At 43.1% G+C, this 23,297-nt stretch overlaps 2 protein-coding genes across 2 annotated transcripts; both read left to right on the top strand.

Moving 5' to 3' along the window:
* Positions 1–13,588, top strand: cc2d1a (coiled-coil and C2 domain containing 1A). The gene is made up of 28 exons (XM_037471272.2): positions 1–142; positions 394–453; positions 534–669; positions 806–912; positions 1,250–1,492; positions 1,675–1,993; positions 2,703–2,812; positions 2,910–2,982; positions 3,605–3,703; positions 3,788–3,915; positions 4,462–4,534; positions 4,623–4,756; positions 5,010–5,097; positions 5,205–5,281; positions 5,437–5,532; positions 5,987–6,109; positions 6,909–6,967; positions 7,484–7,600; positions 8,283–8,356; positions 8,437–8,495; positions 8,588–8,739; positions 8,852–8,942; positions 9,014–9,169; positions 9,494–9,697; positions 9,794–9,920; positions 10,012–10,088; positions 10,174–10,221; positions 10,302–13,588. Exons 2-28 carry the CDS (start codon positions 397–399, stop codon positions 10,332–10,334), a joined length of 3,060 nt encoding a protein of 1,019 aa, XP_037327169.2. The 5' UTR covers positions 1–142; positions 394–396; the 3' UTR covers positions 10,335–13,588.
* A 479-nt stretch (positions 13,589–14,067) lies between these two features.
* Positions 14,068–23,213, top strand: mri1 (methylthioribose-1-phosphate isomerase 1). Its single transcript, XM_037473089.2, has 6 exons — positions 14,068–14,619; positions 15,494–15,717; positions 16,591–16,760; positions 16,853–17,029; positions 17,168–17,392; positions 19,508–23,213. Exons 1-6 carry the CDS (start codon positions 14,488–14,490, stop codon positions 19,639–19,641), a joined length of 1,062 nt encoding a protein of 353 aa, XP_037328986.2. The 5' UTR covers positions 14,068–14,487; the 3' UTR covers positions 19,642–23,213.
* The last annotated feature ends 84 nt before the right edge of the window (positions 23,214–23,297 follow it).

The raw sequence follows: 23,297 nt of genomic DNA, 5'->3' as shown, positions 1-23,297 counted from the left end.
TCAAACTTCACGTTAAATTACTCGCCGGCTTGTGAATGTAGTCTCGCTTCTCTCAATTGTTTGTGGGCAGTTTTCCTCTTAAACAAGCGAGCGGACCAGCAGTAACCGTAGCGCTAACACCACGGTCCGTCACACCGCCCAGGTAAGAGGCTTGGTCCACGGGAAAATGAATAGTTAGTGGTGTGAGCTAACCTTTTAGCACAGCGATGCTAACTCAATACGAAAACAGCCGAGACAGTTTGAATTATTATTTAAAACGGCACAAAGCGTCAGTGCCGCCTCGTTGTACTAGCAGTGCATGCTGTCAGTTCTGGACACTTCCATCACAGTTGTCTCCTTCTTTCCATTGGCTCGACTAAATTGGATCCTTCCTTAACTTTTGGGTTTCATCAGTCCATGAGCCGCAGTCGGAACCCCCCTCCCCGGGGTCAAGGGGCGGCGCGAGCCAAACAGGTAACGTCCGTCATGTCTGATAATGAGATGTGTGACGTCAACAACAGGTATGATATGACTTGTCTGTCACTGTGTCTCAGATGGGGCTGCTCCTTGACCTGTCCCCCGGTGGAGGGATGGATGATGAGGGAAATGATGAAGAGCTGGAGGCAGAGCTTCTGAATCTGGTAGGAGGAGGTGGAGGGAGATCCCAAGGGAAGAAAGGTGACGGCAGAGGTGAGAGATTGTATTTCCATATCTCTAATTTATAGACGTCTTTGTGTAAAGTACAGGGTTCTCTTTTTATCCATATTGTGTTGCCATGTGCTGTGAAGGATTTAGTGCAGCTTGTGATGCATCTGTGTTCCTACAGCTCCGGTTCCCATGGCTGATATAGAGCGAATGGCAGCGCTTTGTATGAAAAACCTGGATGATGAGGAAATGGGAGATGAAGATCTGGAGGATGATGAAGACTTGCTGGTAACACTTGCATGCTGTTTTTTCCCTTTTCAGAGCTGAAATAATTAACAGATTAATTGACAGAACCCATGAATTGGCAGAACATTTATTTGGAACTATTTTTGATAATAATTTTAAAGCAACTATTGGTTATTTCCAGCTAGATACTCAATTTGACATCCCCTTGGAGTCTGAGAAAGACTATTTCACCTCTTTTTTTGTCAGTTCACAGACAAATAATTTTATTAAGCAAATTGACTGATAATCAAAATGTATTCTGAGTTGCATTCCTAATCCTCTTCATTCCACTGCTGAATTATTTTCACTACATTCATATCTGTGCCTCATACATATATAGGCAGAACTGAATGAGGTTTTAGAGGATGAGGAACAAACTCCTCCTCCCACCCCTCCAGCCATCACACCGACTGTACCCAAAGTGAGGGTCATATCCCACTCATCTCTGCCTGCTGCTCCCGGTGGTGCAACGGAGTTGGAGTCTCTCCTCCTGGAGCGCATTGAGATGTATAAAGCGGCAATTTCAAATGCTAAGGCTGCAGGGGACGCAAGCAAAGTTCGAAGATATGACCGTGGGTCAAAGGTAAAGTGGAGAAACCTCTATTCAACCTCCGAACAAGCTGACCACCATACTTTACCTTCAGTCAAACTGATTTTTATATGTCCAAAAAGGCAAATTGAATCCCAGACTTTATATAACTAAATGTTGCAACTTTTTCATTTTAATGATATAAACTTTTTTTTTCTTCTCTTCTTCAACTCTAGACACTGCAGTTCATGTTGACATCTGTCAGGAAAGGGCAGCCAGTCAACAAGGAGGAGATCCCGCCTCCAGTTGCTCTGGGTGGAAAGCCCAGCATCACAGACGATTCTGAATCGATCAGAGAGGAGCGAGAGCTGCCGGGCCCCACGCTCATGCCCTCTCCTCCCACGAACCAGAAACCTCTAAGAGAGGCTGCGCCGGCAGCTCCTAATATGAAGCCACTCCATCTGACCGTGCCCCCAAAGCCTACTGCTGCCTTAACCCCTGGAACACCGGTTATGTCTCCCCTCACCCCCGGCCACCCCAACCCACAGCACTCCGGTAAACTCACATGATACCATGCACAGGACGCTGTAGAACTACTTTCAGTACTGTGTACCCTGTACTGGATATATGAGAGGGAAGATGTGGTGGTATTGGTCCACCATGATAACCGTTAAATCACCTGAAAAAATAGTCTACAATAAGCTGTTTACATCTACATAGGGAACGACTTCTCTACATGCGGGTCGCCATAATACACCTCCACGTTTCTACAAAAAAACGAACGACAAAAACTTGCTCTGAAGAGGGACACCCATGTTTTTCAGCCACCGTAGTTCTCCTACACACCTGTTACAATGGGCATTGATAGGGTTTTTCCGAATCTAACACCTCTTTTGTAATGTTTTTATTTCTACTAGAGAACAGTCAGTTGTTCTTTTTATCTAAATTTGAACTTCACATTTTGTCCTCTCAGAGTTAATCTGCTATGCATATGTGTACTGTTGTTGACATTTAAGAGTTGCATACTTTTCCTCATTTACTAGTGATCAGATTTCCTTATCCAGACATTTATTAGTGATGTAAGAGGGATATGTATTTTCAAATACATAATCAAACATTGGATAACAATAATTATCTACAAATACAAACTGCATGAAGGCTAGCCGTCTTTTGTTAGTGCTCCCGAACACTTTGTTTTAAACCTAGTCTTGTTTTGAACTTCTAGTGCATTTCATTTGTCTCTATATGACTTCCCTCCATTCAGAGCTGAAACAGGCAGTGTTATCCAGACAGAGAGAGTATAAGATTGCTGCTATGCACGCCAAACAGAACTCCGACATAGACCGGGCAAAACAGCACTACCTCACTGCCAAGGTAACACAGCCGATGCCAATGTTATTACATTAATAAATCTATTTGTTGGCCTTATAGAAAACGTCAATGCTAATGGAGGTGACCTTCCTTTATGCAGAAGCTGGACATACTGGTGGAGGCACTGGACAGAGACGAACCCGTCGACCTGCGCTTACTACCTCTTCCTCCTGGTTAGTGTAGCCACTTTAAAGGAATACCTGACAAACAAGACCCCATAGCCTGATTTCTTTACCAAATATATTTTACTCTTTATCAGATCAAGGAGAAAAACACTCCCAAGAGTGGTATAACTGCATTATTGCACCATGGTCTATTTATTGACTTTTCTAAGGCTTTTCGTACTGTTGATCACTGCAGATTAATACAATGTTGTCCAACAGAACACAGGTTTATGATACCCATTTATATGCGCATGGCTGGATTCCAACCAAAGTCATGTCTAGATTACTGACTGCCTTTAAAGTTATTTAGACATCACTGCTAAACCTCAAATGTGAAAGTCTGTACATTTGATTTTACATAACAAAACAGGAAAAAAATATACTCACACACTGTACTATGAGAAAAAGTACGCTGGTCCTCACTAACAAAAAAAAAGGACTTCACACTATTTGCAAACACTGAACTTTGAACTGCATGCATTTTTCAATTTTGGACCTATTGAGGGATGTATGTGATTGTTAATGACACAGTTAATAATATGCCTGTGTATAACTTGCTCCTTCTTACTTTGTTAAGGTTATGGTGATAATAATAATCTCAACCCCTCCACGAATGTCTGGTTCTTTGCAGGGGACGTAGTAGCAGAACATTGTGCACCTCCTCCTCCTCAGTCTTCCTCCAACCCTGCTGCCCCCGCTGCACCTGCACCCACCCTGGAGGCCGCTGCCAGTAAAACCAGTGGCTCCAGTCCTAATTATTATCAAAATGTTTCCTGTTGAATATAAAAATAATAAGTTTGTGTGTTCTGCACAGACCGCCCTGCTCCCAGCACTTTGGCAGAAGCCCTGCAGCAGAGGATGGACACTTACAAGTCAGCTGCAGAGGGAGCCAAGAGCAAAGGAGATGATCGTAAGGCTCGCATGCACCAGCGCATTGTCAAGGTAGACACCATGACCTTTTGTCACAGCCGAATCATGTACCCCCCCCCACCCCAAAGAAGCAATAAAGCATACAGCCGAAACTAAATCTGATTTAGCTTTAGATATTCTCAAAAGATAATCTCTTATTGAGTTCCTGACACTATGCTCCTGTTTGGTGGTGTGTGATATTCTTTCCCTGAATAACTGGTGTGTGACTCACTTTATTTGAACGGGAAACACCTTCTGTGGCTTTCACTGTAACCACTTCTGTTGCTCGTTTCATCGACCAGAATATCCTGAAATAAAGTCTCTCATTCTTTGAGAATTGTTTAAGGGGCATTTCAGGGAAAATATGTAAATCTTTTCTTTTTACGGAGGATTTGGATGATATATGGTTGGTTGTTTGAAAATGCATACATTTGGTTAGAAGACAAAAGAAAGGACATGTTTAATAGCAATGGAGGAATTCATTGACTAGTTAACACTACCAGGATGTAATAATCTAAGATTACCCGGGTGTGGAATTCTCCATAATTACAGCATTATCAACCATGTCCTCTGTTATAGCAATACCAGGATGCCATTAGAGCTCACAAAGCTGGACGACCTGTCGACCTGTCCGAACTACCTGTGCCGCCAGGTAACTTTCTCAGAGAGTGTTCCGGATCATGTCTCTGCTGCAATATAAAGTGTTTTTTCGGACAGTCATGTGTGTGTTGTTTTTGTAGGTTGTCCTCCACTTCAGGGCTCAGAGGGGGGTCAGCAGAACTTCATGGGTGTCCTGGAGACGGCCATGAAAATAGCTAATCAGGACGCAGCCGCCGAAGATGAAGAAGAGGATGAACAAAACGAAGCTGCCAAGGTTGTAAATATACAAAGCTACCACCAAATGGTGAAGTTGTTATTGTGCTGTCAAGATACGATTGGTTGCCTTTTGAGCAAGACTAGCAGCGTTTTTGCCATGACAGCTTCTCTGCCCGCTCATAGAATTATTATTGTTGGCTATGCTCCAGCTGATTCTTACATCAAAATCATGCCTCACAGTAAATTCCAGGAAAGTGATAACTCACTGGATTTAGTTCTCTCCCTTACCCTCGTATTATCTTGCTGTGTAGCCTGCAGTGCGCCCACCTGCCCAGAAAGCCAAGTCTCCAGCTCCTCAGGCCCCTGGAGGCTCCTCGGCTCTGAAATTGGGCCCTAGAGGTGCATTCGGAGTGTTCCGCCTGTCTGCCGTACAATGTACCGTACAAGGATAGATAGTGCTACATGAGGCAGAGATTCACTTATTTTTCTCTTAATTATGCTTCCAGCCCAGCACCAATTGGATTTCCTGTTGCTAAGGCGACAGGCTTTTATGCGTGCTGCGCTGCGCTCAAAACAGATGAAGGTAAGCTCTGTCTTTCTTTTTTCTTTTCTTTTTGCTGACGGATTCCCTGGCATCTTTATATTTTGGTCAATCTTTATTACAGCCACCTGTTCGGCACCATCTGTTGAGTTACTGTAGTCTGACTGATGCCTCTGCTGCCGTGTAATTGTTTGTAGGACATGACCGGAGCAGCGCAGCACCTCCGTCACGCCAAGGGACTGGAACACATGGTCACTGCTGCCAAGTCTGGCCTACCTGTTGATATCACAAAGGTCATAAATATGTTATCAATATGAGATCAATTGTGTTTGTGTGCGTATGACATGTTGCAACAGGAACAACCAAAAGCTTTGATGGAAGATGGTAGTAAATAAGCAAGCGATGAAATCAAAACACCTTTGTGCTCATCACGGCCGCACATTCTGTGTCTTCCTGTGTGTGAGTTTATTAGCATTTTGTGACTTTCCGTTATTAATCTTTCATGTAGTTCACCTCTCCCATTTCTTTCATTCTTTCCTGACTTTAATTTGAACACCTTTGTTTCAAATATCCCATATACTTTGCTTCGACCCCAGCATGTAATTACCAAGAATATTAACTCTGTTCCTCTGTTAGTTTGTCTTCCTGTCTGTCTGAGGAATATCACACAAGCTTAGAAACATCCATTTCTGGATGACATATTCTTTTGGTTTCGAACCGCATTTGTAATTGTCTCCTTCCTGACAGATTCCCAGTGCTCCAGTCAGCGAGGAGGACTACTCCCTGGCTCGCTCTCGGACCTCCCCTCTCTCCTCTCGCTCCAGTGAACAGTACCATGGCCTCATGGATCTTCTGCGGAAGCAGCATGAGGTCAGGACACACCTTTCTGTTCTCGCTTTATGTGTATTATATAAGAACGAGCGCCTTCTAAATCCTGATGTTGATATTATAATGTACCGTATTTTCGCGACTATAAGGCGCACTGGATTATAAGACGCACCTTCAATGAATCGCCGATTTTAGAACTATTTTCCTATATAGGGCGCACCGGATTATAAGGCGCATAGAATAGAAGATACTGCAGTAAAACGTTTGACTGGGGTTGCGTTATGCATCCACTAGATCGGGCTGTGCTAAATCAAACGTTATTAAGCGTTCACTCACATGGTAACCTTGTTCAAACGTTAATGTGGATATTAACAATATCTCTGAACCTCCAACTTTCGATCTTGATTAATGAAAACATTCTTGGCAAATGCTTTCGTGCATCTTGCACCGAGAGGCAGCGCTGGAACAGACGGTGGCGCCTCGCGGCGGACCGTCAGCTCGATCCCGAGATCCAACTACGAGCTTTGATATACGCTGTTGGAGCTGGAATTACCGCGGCTGCTGGCACCAGACTTTCCCTCCAATGGATCCTCGTTAACGAGTATGGATCAAGCAATTGATCCATATATATGGCGCTCCGGATTATAAGGCGCACTGTCGTTTTATGAGGTAAAAAAAGGATTTTAAGTGCGCCTTATAGTCGCGAAAATACGGTAGTAAGAAATTGTTCATCACTTTTCTATTAGTGGAGCTTTTTAAAAAGACAATTCCCAATAGTTGTGTATCATTTGTCTTGGCTATTGTCTGTTGACCAACTCATTTTTGTTTTGTATTTTTACAGAAATGTTTGGGGTACTCTCAACAGCTCATCCTTTTGGGCAACGTGGCTGAGGCTCTGAAGTAAGATACCTGGTTCTGGTATATTTTTTATGTTATTTACATGTGTTATATGTAGCTATAGCAATAGGCCAATTTCCGTTTTAGAGTTGATTTTATCATATTATTGAAGAAGCATCAAACCGATTGTTTATTGGTTTGACATTGCCACACGTACAATGACAAAGATCACTGAATATTTTGCATGTTCTCCTCATGGTCTCCTTTTTTTAACAGATCTTCACATATACCAATCATCACACATCATGCCATCTTAAGCCTCTAATTTCTTCAGTTTTGCCTAGGGTTAGAGTTAAATCAAGTTTTGTTTTCTTTTATCAAGATACTACATTTCTTCCGTTAAAAATGCAAGAATACATTTGGTTTCATCCAACAGCGTCCTCTGGGGTCCTATTACTGCTGTCCATGCAGGGATCAGACACTGACCGTGCAATCGTTAGTCCATATCCAGTCTAGTCCATGGACTTCGTATGACATCAGATCAGTTGTGTGTAAGGATCCCTCTCGGTTTCTCACCAGGTTTGAGAAGCTGGTCGAAGAGTGTATGAAGAACATCGACATGCTAAAGAACGCCCATGCCAAGGGCCACCCAGTCCCCAAGTGCCGCACCGAGGAGAGGACAATGAACACCGTCAAGTCAGCCACATACACTTAATACACATAATACTCTATACTCTGTTATAATTTGTTTTCTTGGAATTACTTGTTGCTCTTTTTGAGCACATCAACAGAAATAATTCGTTTTAACACATTTCTCCCATGGTAATGACTTCAGAGGTTGCAGTTTGTTCATATTATCCATCACTGAAAAATGTAACCAAACTATTCGGATGGATTCAAATAGAATTTTGTACAGATGTTTAAACTGAGAGGATAAAACTGAATGAATGAATGAATTTAGTTATTCTTCTCATTCTTCTTTTTATTACATTACATGTCATTTAGCTGACGCTTTTATCCAAAGCAACTTTAAATAAGTGCATTTCAACCATAAGGATACAAACCCAAAATAACAAGAAAGTGCCATTTCATCAAATAAGCTGATTTACAACAAAATATATTACTATTATTATTCATTTTTATTGCATATTTGATGACAAAGATTCTCATTGCGTACATCAGATGACTCATCTACTTGACGGGATCGGCAGATGAATCAGATGGACTCACTCTGTCTGCTCGGGTGTCATTTCGAGCTAACCGCTCTGTGACTCATAAACAGTTGGGATTGTTTGGTATTCGGGGATGCTGGCTGGTTGTTGTCTGTCACCCAGGCTGCTGTTTCCAAATGGTTAAGACCCCTGTTTTTGTTTTTTAGGATCCACAACAGCCTGACACCAAATGAGCTGATGCTGTACATCATCAAAGGCATCAACCTACCATGTCCCACGGGTACGTATGGCAGCGCTGCATCTTTAATAACCAGGCAGTATTGTGTCAAATGCATGTTCAACCTCCCTCTCCACCTCCAGGTGTCTCACCCAACGATCTGGATTCCACTGTGAAGTTTGAGTTTCCTTTTCCTAATGCGGTAAGAATCTCTCTCACTCCCTGAGTAGATTATGTGTGTCCCACTCTGGTTGTATCTGGATGCGTTTAATGCATTTATTCATCTGCGTGTAGGAGGAAGCTCAGAGGGACAAAACGGGCACTGTAAAGAGCACCAACAACCCTGAGTTTAAAGAGACTTTCAAACTCCACATCAACCGCGCCAACCGAGGCCTCAAACGAGTCTTCCAGTCCAAAGGCATCAAGTTTGAAATCGTCCACAAGGGGTAGAAAACACAACATTTCGGGGAACACATAAGGAGATTCTTCCCAATTTATACTCAACATTTGTGCTGTAAATGTAAATGGTCACTTGTACTCTTCTCTCTGCATCCACAGAGGCCTGTTTAAGACCGACAAAGTTGTGGGTACTGCTCAGCTGAAACTAGAGTCCTTGGAAAACCAGTGTGACGTTAGGGAAATAATAGACGTGGGTGTTGATAGCACAATACCCAAATGCATACGCACACGTACAGTCCCATCTAACAGTGTGTTTTGTAGGTCATGGATGGACGGAAAGCTACCGGTGGCAAGTTGGAGGTGAAGGTGACAATCAGAGAGCCTTTAACGGGAGCCGATCTCCAGGCGGTGACGGAGAAATGGCTGGTTCTTGATCCGGTGTCCTCTCTTCCTCCTCCAGAAAGACAAAAGGATCGGGTGAGTCAAGTTTAATTTAGTCTGACCTGGATGGAACGATCAGAGAAGGTTTGATAAGATTGGAGGATTTCTAGCAGCGCTGCAAACTAGCTCCTGGCTGGGGTTATTTATTTTTGAAATTCCCTGTATCTTCTGCAAAAAAAATTGGAATAGAATTTTGCCCGGCTTTCAAATATTGCTGGTAGTAATATTTGAAACCCCCGCACCTTTCCCCTGCCAGGTGTACTATACCTTCAGGAGTAACAAAAGCTGACACCATTGGCACTAAATATATTGACAGTGCGTCAGTTCAGTGAAGTTTCAGTGTTTGTTTGTTTGAATCAGGCTCCATCTCCTCGATCTAAACCCAAACATGAAGCGACCAGCAGACAGGAAGCGACCAGCAAACATGAAGCGAGCAGCAGACAGGAAGCAAGCAGCAAACATGAAGCGAGCAGCAGGAGCAGTCATTCCAGCAGCTCTCCTCCACAGTACAAACTCCACAGCTTCAGCCTCCTCAACTATGACAAGGAGCGGCTGGAGAGAAAGGTATATGTGTGAGTTTATGTACCTGTGCTCTAAGCCCGTCCAAAACATCCATTTCTCTAATGCGAAGGTCTCGTCCTCAATGCGCCTGTCTCTCAGATCGCAGAGTATCGAAAGGCGCAGCGGCCTCCCCCGTCTGACCTTGTCCTGCAACACAAGGAGGTCACGCACAGGCTGCAGTGGCAGAAAGCGCAGCTGGAGCAAGGCTCCTCTAGTCTACTCACCGGTACCTCTCACAAAAAATACACATAAGTATTTACTAGCACGTTTACTTGTATCCCTCAACCACTCAAACGTCTTCCTCACCACATGTGTAGAGTATGAAAATGTCCTGCGGCGCTGCGTCCTGGGGTACTCCGACTCTGTGAAGAAACACTCCAGCCAAGGCAACAAGGTGAGTACAGGTGAACAGGTTGCACTTGTGTCTGTGTTTTGGGGGTTGGGCCTTATTGTGTAAACATGTCATTGTCTTATTATAGGACGCTGCCAAGGACGCGCTTGGCAGGTTCAAGATGGTAGAGGCTGAGGTAAGGTTTGTCAATGTAAACTAGTGTTACATCCTAATGTCTGTGTACAATGTCATGTACTCCTTTTCTCCCTGCTTCAGCTGGAATCGCTCCTGAGGAAACGCACAGGATGAGAGGAGAGTAAAGGAGTAGAGACCTGGCTTTAGTACTGTTATATCATGTATCGCTATCACACACTCACATACAAACACTACATCGGGGACTTTAAGCATATTTAGCAGGATTCTACGATCCTCTTTTTTTTTTCATCAAAACTGCACGTAAAACCAACCGGATAAATCTGTCAATTGATCTTATCATTATGTGTCACTTTGTGGTCCCCTGCAACAAAGCATCATAATATGTTATACATGGATGGATTGTGCTTATTTGCATTTACACAGTAGTGAAAGCTGCTTCTGAGGCACACTTTAACATACCTTACCTACGCCACAATCTTTACTTTGAGAATTAGTGCCGAAGATTTATGAGTTTTACATTTGGCACCAGGTCTGAGTCAGTAGATGTGTGCGTGTGTGTGCGCGTGTTCCTAAGTGTGTTTAACCAATAGAGACGGGAGTTTTTAACCCCTCTTCCATATTTTATGTGTGTAATGAGCTTAATCTAATCTGTCTTCTCCAGTGTTCCCAGATTACTGTAATCTGCTCCGTTTGGAGTGGTGTGATATGGGAATTTAAAAAACGGGGCTTCGGGGCGCCCCAGCCTACATCCCATAATGAGGGATTAGTGTTTGTGTCACCAAGGAGACGACTAGATCAGACGTAGTCGCCTTTGGGGCTGGGGAGAGAGTGTGTTAACTGCGTGGCATGATTGTGGTAGAAGCTTAGCTCTGCAAAAGGATTTCTTCTTCTTCTTCTTCTGCATTTTCTTCTTCTTCTGCATCTTTATCAGCTGTTTTTCTTTGTTGTCTTCTTCACTTCCTTCCCAGTAATTCCTTTGCGTGTATTCAGAGAGAATTCATAATGATGAGTAACAGGCGTTTCTACTTCTTTAAATACTAAAACAATATTAAGCTCATTATGCTGTCACTTTAAAAAAAAAAAAGATTATCAGCTGCTGTGTCCGCTTGCTGCTTTTTTGCACATTTTGGCAGTTTACAAAACCAGAATCTGTCCCGCTGAGTTCTCCAGTAGCAGCACAGTGGGGGCCGGATAGTCAGCCCAAAGGAAGAGAACCCAACATGTGCCAGTGAGGCTAGCTAATTGCTCATTTCTATTTGTGTCACTCCGCAGACATCCCTGTCCTAGGCATCCCTGATATTCCTTTCTACTTTACACACTTACTTTGACCATCAAGTCAAGGGTACAAAACCCCGAACAATCCTCTAAAACTTCACAAGGAGTGTGAAAAATGCAGAGGTCTTTATTAAATCATAAAATTAATCATTTTGCCACAACTAGTTGTACAACATTATGGATTCACTATTCTGTTCAGTACATTGGATCAATGTTTCGCATATGTGTGTTGATCCTCATTGATTGTATGCAGCCAGAGAAGTAGCAGACCACTTTAAATGAGCTTCGGTCAATGTTTTTCATTTGAATCTTCAATGTGGAGGATGTCTGTTAACTGTGCTAACAGTTTTTTTGTCATGTGACACCGCAAAGAATCATGTGTTTGTCCTAATCCACCCACTGCCTCACCACATTAGCAAATAATCCTGGTTAAAGTTGACCTCATAAGGCCCTCCACAATCTGTTTTGATATTTATGTGACATCCCTTCCCCCTCATTCTTTTTAATCTATTGGGAGATGGATATCTTCTGAGTCTTTATAAGTTGTAGGTTGTGGTGCTTTTGATCAGCTGATCTTCATTTAGATGGAAAGGGCAATGGAAGCTCCAATGACTGCTTATATCGACATGATAACCTTTTAGTTTGATTTATAGTGGATCTTAAATGATTATTTTATTTTGTGTGTGCGTGTAATTGCGCATGCATATGTGCAACTTTACCTCCTTAACTACAAATCTTGGACACAAAACATTTTGGCTGACAATTTAAAAATGTATGCAGCACAGTTTTGCTTTCTATGTGTTTTACTGATTGTTCCAGGCAGACAATAGTTTCAGTGCACAAAGATTTAAACACTTTGCGTTTTGCAGTTTGAATGGATTTTTATTTAAAAGCTTTGCATTAACGATGATAATTAGGTTGATATAAGTTTGACAAATTTGATTTACAAACTCAAGCACATTTAGAGATTCTGCTTATGAGTTTTCAGACTTATGAGACAAATAAATGGAAACCAAGGCCTGAATTAGACATTTAAGTAAAGGCCCAAAAAACAAAAAATAAGACTAAGAATAAGACAATGTCCTAAAACCTAAGGCTTTTGATGTCTTGTTATGTCAGACTTGCTTTCCAGAACCCAGAGATATTCGGTGTGCTAATGGTTAAGACAGAGAAAAGCAACACATTCCCAAACCTCAGTTGGATAAAGGGAATGTTTATTGTGTAGGACTTTTTAAAATTCATTAAAAGATTGTATCATTAAATGGGATAATCATGCTTCAGATATTTAAAAAAAACTTGATTCAACCTACAACACTAACCGTTTTTTGTATTCTGAAGAACGAGCATTGCTGCAAACTATATGTGCTTTGAATGTGTTTAAAATATGGAAAACACGACTAGTTTGGTCTGTAACCCTTTTTTAATTCCAAAGCCATGGAAAGAATATTTAGATCTGGCTGCAGCACTCACATGATTGAACACCATTAACCCCCCACCCAGAGACACTGCAAGTCAGTAGCAGCAGCAGCTCCTTTCTTTAACTCCAAAACCTTTAACCTCATTTCACCTCAGACACACAAACACTGCTGCCACATCACCCCACTGCTCGGGTAACCCCATGGCCTCTGAGGCTGTCCTGTTGTCATGCCAACAGGCTCATCAGCATTTGATAGTCTGATGCTCAGGACCTGGGGAGATGGACATATTGTTGAAGTTTGTCCTGCTGGTGACTCATGTTCCTTTCTTGCATTTACAAGATAACACACACACGCACACACATGTCATATTTACTTTTTTAAGGATAAATTTGTCTTTTTTTGATCTGTCATCTGTCCACTACATTTAAAAAAGAGACATTTTGCTTTGTCGTTATTGTAAATGTCTCCTGATCGGCTGCAGTAAATGTAATCATCTGGGCTTGGGAACTTGTGTTTCTTCTGTTAAGTCTTTTTAGGGCAATCAATATAAAGGCAATATTTGTATACAGTAAATATACAGCATAATATGCTCTGTCTCTATTTTTCAGTTAAAGTTGTGATGACTTGTGCAGCTCAAACGGGGAAATGTGCGAAGGCCTGATGATTAAGTCTGTATTCGGTTGTTGTTTAAATGAATAAAATGGTGGAATAGTACTGGCTTTGTGTCTTTATTAGACCAAAAAGTCCTGATCAGATCTTTACTATTTGGACTGATTTCAAGCTCAGAACCACTGTCCTTCTGTTTTTATCAGCTTGACAACTTAAGTTGATTTAATAATTGTAGAAGAATATATTGGGAATGATTGCATTTTTCAAAAGTCGACTGGAAAAATTCAGATATGGAAGTACAGTTTGTGACAAAGGGTTTCCACTACAACACTTTTCTCTTCAGTGGGTTTTATAAGGCAACAATATTGGTTGATTTTGTAATAATAAATACTAGTACTAAAAGCGTCCAAAAAAATCCATTAAAAAAATCCATACCTATCTTCTAACAGGCAATGTTTTTTTGTGGGGGGTCTCGAGGATTTGGTGTTATGCTAATGACGCGTTTGAATGTGAGAGTCCCCCCTGACAAAGGAAGAAAGGAGAGGGGGGATGGTGCACAGGAGCACAAGAGGGTAGTCTTGGTAGAATTTAGACCTTGGTGGGCGTGGCCACAGCGACGAGGGCTTCCTGCTCGGCTGAGCACGTGGTTCCGCGTCCCTGCTCGTCTGTCAAGTGTGTGAAGGTTTCCCAGCCCTTCTTTCACTCCTTCTCCCCGTCTATCATCCCGTCCAACACGGCAGAGACCATATCCTGTCTGTACGCCGTCCCACCCGCCTGCACCTCCCCCTTCCTCCTCCTCCTGCTGCCACGCTTTCCTTCTCCTCGCGACGGCTAACGGGACTACCGACCGCCAGGCCGCGGTCCCTTCAACGCGTACCCGCTCAGAGAGAGAGACAGACAGAGGGGAGCGGTGTGTGCGACGAGCGAGTGAGAGAGAGTGCGTGTGCGCGCAACCGGTCCACCCGTGATATTTCTCCGACTATCCCGCCTCGTTTCTATCGGTCATGACGCTGGAAGCGATCCGCTACCGGGCTGGGTCTCTGCAGATCCTCAACCAGCTGCTGCTGCCTCACCAGACCGCGTACGAGGAGCTGCGCTCGGTGCAGGACGCCTTCGAGGCCATCAAGTGCATGAAGGTATGGAGCCCCTTTCTCTCACTCTCCACCCCCCCCCCCTATTCCTCCCTCTCTTGGATTTATCTAACACTTGCCAGCCCCCCTCCCCCCACTGCTTGTGCATTTATACCCGTTGTGCACGTTTAAAAAAAAAATTATCGGGTCTTTTGTGCTCCCACCGCTGCTGTTGCCATACGCCATCCGCCGTGCTCCCGCTGCTCTCGGCCTGTATTTTTGTTTTGGATGCACCTGCAGCACTCTTTTTTCCCCCACTCAACAAACGTCCTTTTATGCATAGTTATCAGATTATCATGTGCAAGAACTAGGCATCTGCACACATCCACCCACCCGTGGAATGACATGCCCCCCAGCCCCCTCCTATCTCTTTGGGAGAGATTATTGATGAATTATTAATGACCTTTGCCAGGGTTTTTGTTCACGTTCGGGTCTTGCGGCGCACCCGGCACCCCCAGCTAATTTCTCCCTCCATACATTTGGTCTGGGAGAAAAGATGGAGTCTGATAGTTGAATGATGTTCACGCTCCCAACAGCTGGGGAGATTTTTTAGAATTTTACTTATTAGGGCCGAGCAGATATTCACTCTTTTGTCCTCTTAGGTTTTCACACACAGATGGCAGCTACGTGAAGGAATGTTCCACAGGCAGACAGGGTGATGTCATGATAATGGACCCTAATGTTAAAGAGAGAGTGAGACATCAAGACGGATGATTTCATTCCAGCCCATGCTTTTGGCTCACTGATCAACCACTTACAACTCTGTAGGGGAGAGAGATTAATACTCCGCACTAAAACAGGGAGGCGGCTGCTGGAAGTTGGCATAGAGACCAAAGATGAAGACCCCCGTCTGATTCTAACTCTCCTCTTCCTCCTCCAGGTCCGCGGCGCCCCGGCCATCGCCATTGTCGGCTGTCTCAGCCTCGCCGTGGAGTTGCGGGCAGGTGCCGGGGGTGATGACCCTGTGACCTTCATCAGAGAGTCTCTGTGTCACCTGACTTCAGCCCGTCCCACCGCCGTTAACATGGGCCGGGCCGCCCGCGAGCTGATGGAGTTTGCCGAGAACGAGAGCATGGAGAAGAACTCTGAGCAGCTCAGAGAAAGGTGGGCTGGTTATGACATTTAGGCAGAGATTCCGGTAGCAGTAATGTTTTGATCATAGAAGTGCTAGTATGGTGGTAAACTGATTCTGGAGTAAATGCACGCTCAAATACCGATCTCACCAACCCACATTTGATACAGTTGCTATGTCTGTGTCATTATGAAAGCTAGTGTTTCTCAAATGTGTAACTGAACAGCGGGCAAGCGACTCTACTCCACAACGGTCCCTCATTTTGGATCACATGACAAAGATTCAAATAACTTCCACGCAGAGCTGTATACCCATCTACAAATGTGGGGGAGAGTGGCAATCGTTACCACTCGATCCCTCAAAGTTGGATCGATGCTTTGAGGATTGAAACCACTCTGAACGTCCTCTCGTCTTAAGCAGTAGATGTGCTGCTGAGTGGTGAATCTGTGGGACTTAACGCAGCAAAGCAGAGATGTGGGTCCTGAGATTGTTTCCCTCTGGAGCCGCACTGGACCACAGGCAGTTTACCAGAGAATGCATTGCTTTATATGTAAATCGAGTGATGCTGGAGCAATGCAGAGTACGACGTAGCACGGACGCGTGGGTCTTGAAACTTGTTTGAAGTTTAGTCGAACTCAGAAGAATACAAAATGCATACACTTTGTCAAACACATGTCTCCAAAGTAGTAAGGAAAAAGAGCGACGGAAAAAAAAATTAAAAAGAACAATGAGGTTTTAAAAAAAAAAAAAAGCTAAGTAGAAGAAATATTCTCAGAGAAACCGTGGTTGGGAGAAACAGAAACATGTAGACATATTGTAGATGCAGAATTGATGGACACATTAGGTCCACGGTGGCAGATGGAGCCTCCTCTCAGTTCCCACCTCTTCTGGCCTCCCTCCTGCAGTGTAATTGCCTGGATCGAAGACATGCTGGCGCGTGACGTCAATGACAACAGGAAGATCGGTAACTATGGGGCCCAGCACATCCTGTCTGGCGTTCCGAGGGCCTCTGTGACCATCCTCACACACTGCAACACCGGCTCGCTGGCCACGGCTGGATACGGGACCGCTCTCGGTAAGCCGCTAGTGTGAAAAGAGGGGGTGTGGGGGAAGAGGGCCATCTTCATGGCACCGAAACTGTAATACCCAGTGTGTGCCTGTGCGTAGGTGTGGTGCGAAGCCTCCACGCGCTGAGCAGGCTGAAGCGCGTCTACTGCACGGAGACGAGGCCGTACAACCAGGGGTCCAGACTGACTGCTTACGAGGCTGTGGCCGAGGGAATCCCTGCCACGCTCATCACAGACAGCATGGCGGCCCTCACCATGAGAGAAATGGACATCACAGGTGTGTGTTTGTGTGTGTGTGTGTGTGTGTTTTATTTTTTTTACTTATTGTTATTATTTATTACTTATTGTCTCTTTTTCCAGACTCCCCTCTTTTATTAGCACTGACTTTCTTTGCATCGTATTCTCTCTCTCTCAGCTGTGGTGGTAGGTGCAGACAGGGTGGTTGCTAACGGCGACACGGCCAACAAGGTGGGCACGTACCAGCTGGCCATCGCTGCAAAGCACCATGGGATTCCCTTCTATGTGGCCGCGCCCAGCACATCGTGCGACCTGAGCCTGGAGAGTGGCAGGGACATCATCATAGAAGTGCGTCCCCCTGAGGAGCTGACCAGTATAAACGGAGTCCCCATTGCTGCCCCAGGTAAGCCAAGTACCTGGCTTTTGTACACAGGGGGAAAGGTCAAAAACGGTGAGGGAAAACATTCCGACTTGGAGAGAAGGAGCAGTCCAGTCCCAACTTCCCTTAATCCATAAACACTGGACCCTCACAGACTTTGATTTACGTCGCTTGCAGAAATAAAAAGGGTGCAATATGGAAGTAAATCTGTGTCATCGGGTATTGAAAGAAAAAGGTGATTGAATTTCTAGCACTGAATATTTATGCATTGAAATTATGTATCTGAATGTTTTTCAACATTAAAATACTGCAAAAAATTCAACCTAAAAAAATCACTGTTAAAATATTCAGCCGCAAAAACACCAACATCCGGGACACTAAGGTAGAACAATCGATTCTAGATGCAAGATCGGAGCGTGCGTCAAGCTAAAGGAGCGAGCACCCAATACAACTTGGGCCTGTCGGCAGCATGGTGACCGGATTGTAGCCATGTCCAATAATAACGGGGCTTTAACTCTTCTCTATGCCATCAGTGCGGTTTGTGTCTAAGATTCCGTAATAGACAGCTGACATTTGTACATTAACAGACTGTATTGGACATGAACTAAGCGGAAGTTAAACGAGAGCGTACAGCCGCTCAGAATACGCCTCTTCTTCTAGTTTTGAATTTATTAAATGATGCAGAGATCCTTCGACAAGCTGTTAGGAGTGAATGGCGGAGTTTTGAAACCAGGAACGCGCTTGATGAGGCACATGAGCCGCTGTAGCGTAGCGTAGCGTGGGGGGGGGAGGAGGGCAGCGGCTTTAGCGGAGCGTGCAGACGCATAAACTCGATAGGACATGCAGGAATAACCGCAGTAGCGCGGAAAGTGGTCGGTGGAAGGATCCTTTTTCTGAGCAGTACAAGCCGATCTCAGTTGGGTATTAAGCGGCATTCAAAGTCCACGTAACGTTAAATGAGGATCTTCGTGACCATGGGTAAACTTAATTGAGGATATGGCACAACACAGCGAGTAGCGCAGCGTCTTAAATAAAGGGATATACGTCTTAATGCGAGGCTTTAGAATTACATTACATTTTTTTACATTACATGTCATTTAGCTGACGCTTTTATCCAAAGCGACGTACAATAAGTGCATTTCCACATAGAGGTACAAACTCAGAAGAACAAGTAACAAGAAAGTACATTTTTCATCAAATAAGCAGTTTCAAAACATGTTATAGAAAAGTGCCATTATAAGTACAATTTAAGTGCTATCATTTGTTAGTGCTACGGTTTGCTAGTGTTTTAGTCTAGGTAGAGTAGAGAGAATTTAACTCAAAGGGATCCTGTATTTGCTCAAGTCTGAAACGAGAACCCATTTTTCAGTGACGGTGTTACTTGCCTACTGGTTTTTGAACTATTGGTTTGGCTACGGGTGCGTGTTTGTTTGCCCCCGACAGGCAGATGTTGTCTGCCTCCGTCACTTGAGTCGTCACACATTTGCAAACATATTGTTGAAAATGTTCAAAAATGCATCCCATGTCCATTGCAGCGATTACGATTGTATAAGTGATCACTACGTCACTACCACGTATGAAGAAATACATAAAAGAACATTTATTAAAAGTTTGCCACAACCTGGATTCGAACCGTGTCGAGCAAAATAACGTTGTGCCACAAAGCAGCTGCGTTACACACTCGGCCAACCGAGCTTTTACGATGTTCTGCTGATTTTCTATACTTAAAATTGTATATCGTCAGTGGCAAGAAAACGTTTTGGTTCAGGGTGACCATTATGTTCTTTTATGTATTTCTTTACTGATGGCATAAAGAAGAGTTAAAGCCCCGTTATTATTGGACATGGCTACAATCTGAAGCCGAAGGTGTATTGGGTGCTCGCTCCTTTTGCTTGACGCACGCTCCTGATCTTGAATCTAGAATCGATTGCTCTACCTTAGTGTCCCGGATGTTGGTGTCTCACGGCTGAATTTTTTGGGTTGAATATTGTAACCATGATTTCAAATAAATGGCTAAAATAACTTTTAGTCAAACCTGTAATGAACTGGCTAGGAAGAACAAGATAAATGGTCACCACCACTGATCTGGAGTTGCCTTGTTTTGTAACCACGTCAATCACTCCTGACCGTTTACCGCAGGCATCGAGGTGTGGAACCCGGCGTTCGACGTGACCCCTCACCAGCTCATCACAGGGGGCATCATCACAGAGCTGGGAGTCTTCCTCCCCTCTGAGCTGCAGGCAGCGCTCACCGGCCGCCTCACTGCCCTCTAGAGCCACTCAGCGCCACCAGCTGGTCCGTGTGCACCACTGCACCTTAACGTCAATCACTCAAAGACACTCTCATTTCACACACACACACAAACACACCGTCATTGTTGTGGTTTAGGTTTGGTCAAAGCACTGTGACTGTTACATGTCAGTGGTGCACACAGAAGGAGAAATGTTCTTCTGTCTGTCACTTACTCACATACTCACACACACACACACACATTCACTGCAGGGAGTCAGACATGTATGTGTAGTCTCCCCCATTTCTGTCCCTCTTTTTTTTCTGTGATCTCACCATTTCACCTTTTTTTCCTCTTGCCATCCTTTTATTTTTGTAAATGGCTTCTGCACCACGAGATTGACAAACTCAACCCCAGAAATATTTGGCAAAAAAATAATTCTGAGGTAAATTTTAATAACTGGCCACAGTTAGTTAAATCCCCAAAAATCTGTTTCTTTAATTTCATAGTAGTGGCTTTTCATTAGCCGTGGTTTGTAAAATGCTCCTACCCATTTGTAAATATACATATTCTTGCCGGCAATGTGTACATATGTAGAAAATGTAACCCCTGCTAGTGAAAGGTACTGCTATTTTAACCAAAAATTTGGTTGTTTAAGAATAAAATTTGACATAAAAATGTTATATTAACATTTAATTTATTTTGTTCTGCCTAGACTCTTTTAGAGAAATAATCCAAATTTTTAGCTCATAAATACGTTTTCAGAAGCAGATTTTAGTGACATGATTTGGTATTTTGCGCTAACGTTTTACCCCCTGTGGCAAAATTTTCAATTTACCTCCTAAATCAGTGGAAGCTTATGAAAAATACATAACTGTATTTAAAACTCCTTCCTTGTTTGTAATTTGCGTATATGTGTAACAATAATTATTTAGGCGCCATACTGATATAGTTCTCATTTTGCACCAGATGCTCTGGGTTCGGGGGGGGTTGTGTCTTTTTTTTGTTTTTTTTTTGGCCATAACAGCTTTTGCTGTGATCTCAGAGGTCTGTTTTGCTGTTGTATTTGTGTAAAACAGGCATCACCATTAAAGGAATAGTTCACACCAAAATCTACATGTTTGTTCATCTGCTCACTTGCATGTCAGTCAAGACTTAATTAATGGTTGTCCACAACAAAATACTAGCCTTAGGCTTATCTCAAGTTATTTAAGACAGCCAAGGAAAAGAATGACAATATAATAATAAAGTAAAAACGTAATATCTTTGTGTGGAGACATGCACACACATGCCACTGATGGTGTGTTCAACTAAATTGGAATCAGAACAACAAAAGTATCTTTGATCTCAAAGTTTCATGTTTTGGCTTTTTTTAGTTCATCTTTGGTTTTACGGTCTTTTTAACTTCACTCTTTTGGACTCACTCTCACTGCAAACCTCAACTTCTTGTATTAATCTGATGAAAAGTTTGTGCTAAAGCCACTTTACCTGTTTAGCACCAAATAACCGACGGACACAATGACTGCACTTACTAGTTTGAGACCAAATGAGAGATTAATTAACTTTGAAAATGAATGAGTGTGTGGCCACACGATGTGTAGCTTTAAACTGTTTGCTAACATGTCTTAACAACTTTAGAAGTGGTAATATGTCAATGTTGTGTTAAAACCTTGTTGAGGTGTCCCCCAGCGGCCAGAAGATGCAATTCATAGCGGTTTAAAGATCTACAATCTGGACATTATATCTGTGTTTGGCAAAACGTCTTTATTTTGAGGTGAACTATTCCTTTACGATGATGAGTTTTAATTTACACTGCGTATCCGTGTGCAGAGAGCTCTGCAACACTCTCACAATCCGAATGTAATATTCACATCAGATTCACTTTCTTTAGATTTCAGAGAGTCACTTGTTCAGAATGTGTTTTGACTGTTTGAATTAATCTGCAAAAGAAAATCTGTTTTTCTCCAGACATACTTCCATCAGATTACTTCACGCGATCCATTTCTAACCCTGTCTGCTGTGAGTTTAACTTCTCTATGTCCTGAAGATGGTAGAAAAACATCTTCTGAATCATCTGATTTGTCTCTCGGTAAAAACATAAGTCAGTTAAATTAACAGAAATTGGACTAGTAATTTACTTGCTCATGCTATTCCAAAGCACACATTGTTTTAACTTGTTTTAAAACCTGACATTGCCCTCATATTTAACCATAACCAGTAGACTATTATTGTGAAAGGTATATGACTGAGTTACTGCAGTTTTGTCACGTGGTTAGGGACGGCATTTGTTATTCTTAAAGGATCCTTAGAAATGTCTTTGTTGCTCTGTATGGTACACACCTACCTGCTGCCCTGAATGTCACATGGCCAGACTGGGAGGGGGGCCCACACTGCTCACTGCCTTAGAGGTGCAGCATCAATATAACCAGCGTGATGTGAGCTTGTATCATGACCGAAGAGACGCAGCCCCTCTGTCCTTCCTTTGGCCTGATTGAGATCATGTGGCCAGACAGCCGTCACAAGTCCAGAGATCTGGCCACACGGCACCCTTTTCTGACCTCAAACATTGAACATTTACTTAATTAATTTTAACAAGTGACAAATACGCAACTTTAGCTATTCTACGGGACACATGTTCCGATAGGACCATAAAAAAGCTTTAAAAAGCTTAGTCAATACTAATCGTCCCGTCGTGTAAAATAAGCTCATATCTTCCTTTGCTTTCCCTCTTAGTCCTGTGTCCAACCATCAAAGCTCAACTCACAGAGATGCTGTTAAGTCACACACAAGCATAATAGATACTTGTGCATTTGAATATTATTTATTTTGTACAGGTAAAGACATCACTTTTTGGGGTGGCAACTTTAGACAATGTTCCAGGCGTATGTAGCAACTTTGTATTTCTTTTACATTTCTTAAGAGGTATGAGATTTTGGTTTGTCTGTACATCACGATTATAACCGTTTGGCTGTGTTTATTTTGATTATAAGACATTGTGATTCCTAGTAACTAGGCAATCAGTACACCACACTGGGGAGGCCTCCTCAACCATACACACTACCTCAAACACTGAAATGCATGAACAGATGCACTTGGGGAAAAAAATCTGGAGGACATGTCCACATTCCACTAATGTTTGTATCTTGAACCCAAAGTGACAAATCACGTGTGGTGATGCTTTTAGTCTGCAGGAGTAGCCTGGATTTAGGTTGATTGGGTTGCAGCGGAATTATTTCTGCATTACTTTTTTTCAAACCATGCTTTTGAAGCAGCAGTAATCTAGTACTCTGTTTAAAAAGGTTTTCCACCAACCTCAGAACACCAAACACACGCCTGACAAAGGTGCCAAAATTCAGTGCTGCTTGCTGTGCACTTTTCACTTGGATTTATTTCATCAAAGCAGGTGTGTGTATTATTCTCCATGATTAGTATGGCCTGCAGTTACCATGGAAGGAGTGTTGTTCAGATGGCCTCTTTAAGTGCAAGTATGCCATTGTTGTTATTGATAGTCACTTTATCTGGTTTCATTTATTTATGTGGAAATGATTCCAAACTGGATTTTTTTTAAATATACATGTACATGAATATAATGCTGTGCAGTCATTTCTCTTTCACATCAATAAAGTAAAAAGAGTGAAACCAGGTAGAAAGGGGTTGTATGTGTGACGCTGATGCTCCTGTAGGCGGCAGCCTTCCGAC

The sequence above is a fragment of the Pungitius pungitius genome, chromosome 9 (assembly GCF_949316345.1).
Source record: "Pungitius pungitius chromosome 9, fPunPun2.1, whole genome shotgun sequence".
NCBI lineage: Eukaryota > Metazoa > Chordata > Actinopteri > Perciformes > Gasterosteidae > Pungitius > Pungitius pungitius.
The sequence above is the reverse complement of the archived record's forward strand: the minus strand, read 5'-3'. Positions and strand labels throughout refer to the sequence as shown.

Excerpts from the sequence above, each read along its gene's own strand:
- mri1 (XM_037473089.2), top strand. The coding sequence starts at position 14,488 with ATGACGCTGGAAGCGATCCGCTACCGGGCTGGGTCTCTGCAGATCCTC. Across the intron at positions 16,761-16,852 it reads TGGATACGGGACCGCTCTCG|GTGTGGTGCGAAGCCTCCAC; the intron begins GTAAGCCGCTAG and ends GCCTGTGCGTAG. Across the intron at positions 17,030-17,167 it reads GAGAGAAATGGACATCACAG|CTGTGGTGGTAGGTGCAGAC; the intron begins GTGTGTGTTTGT and ends TCTCTCTCTCAG.
- cc2d1a (XM_037471272.2), top strand. The coding sequence starts at position 397 with ATGAGCCGCAGTCGGAACCCCCCTCCCCGGGGTCAAGGGGCGGCGCGA. Across the intron at positions 670-805 it reads GAAGAAAGGTGACGGCAGAG|CTCCGGTTCCCATGGCTGAT; the intron begins GTGAGAGATTGT and ends GTGTTCCTACAG. Across the intron at positions 913-1,249 it reads AGGATGATGAAGACTTGCTG|GCAGAACTGAATGAGGTTTT; the intron begins GTAACACTTGCA and ends ATACATATATAG.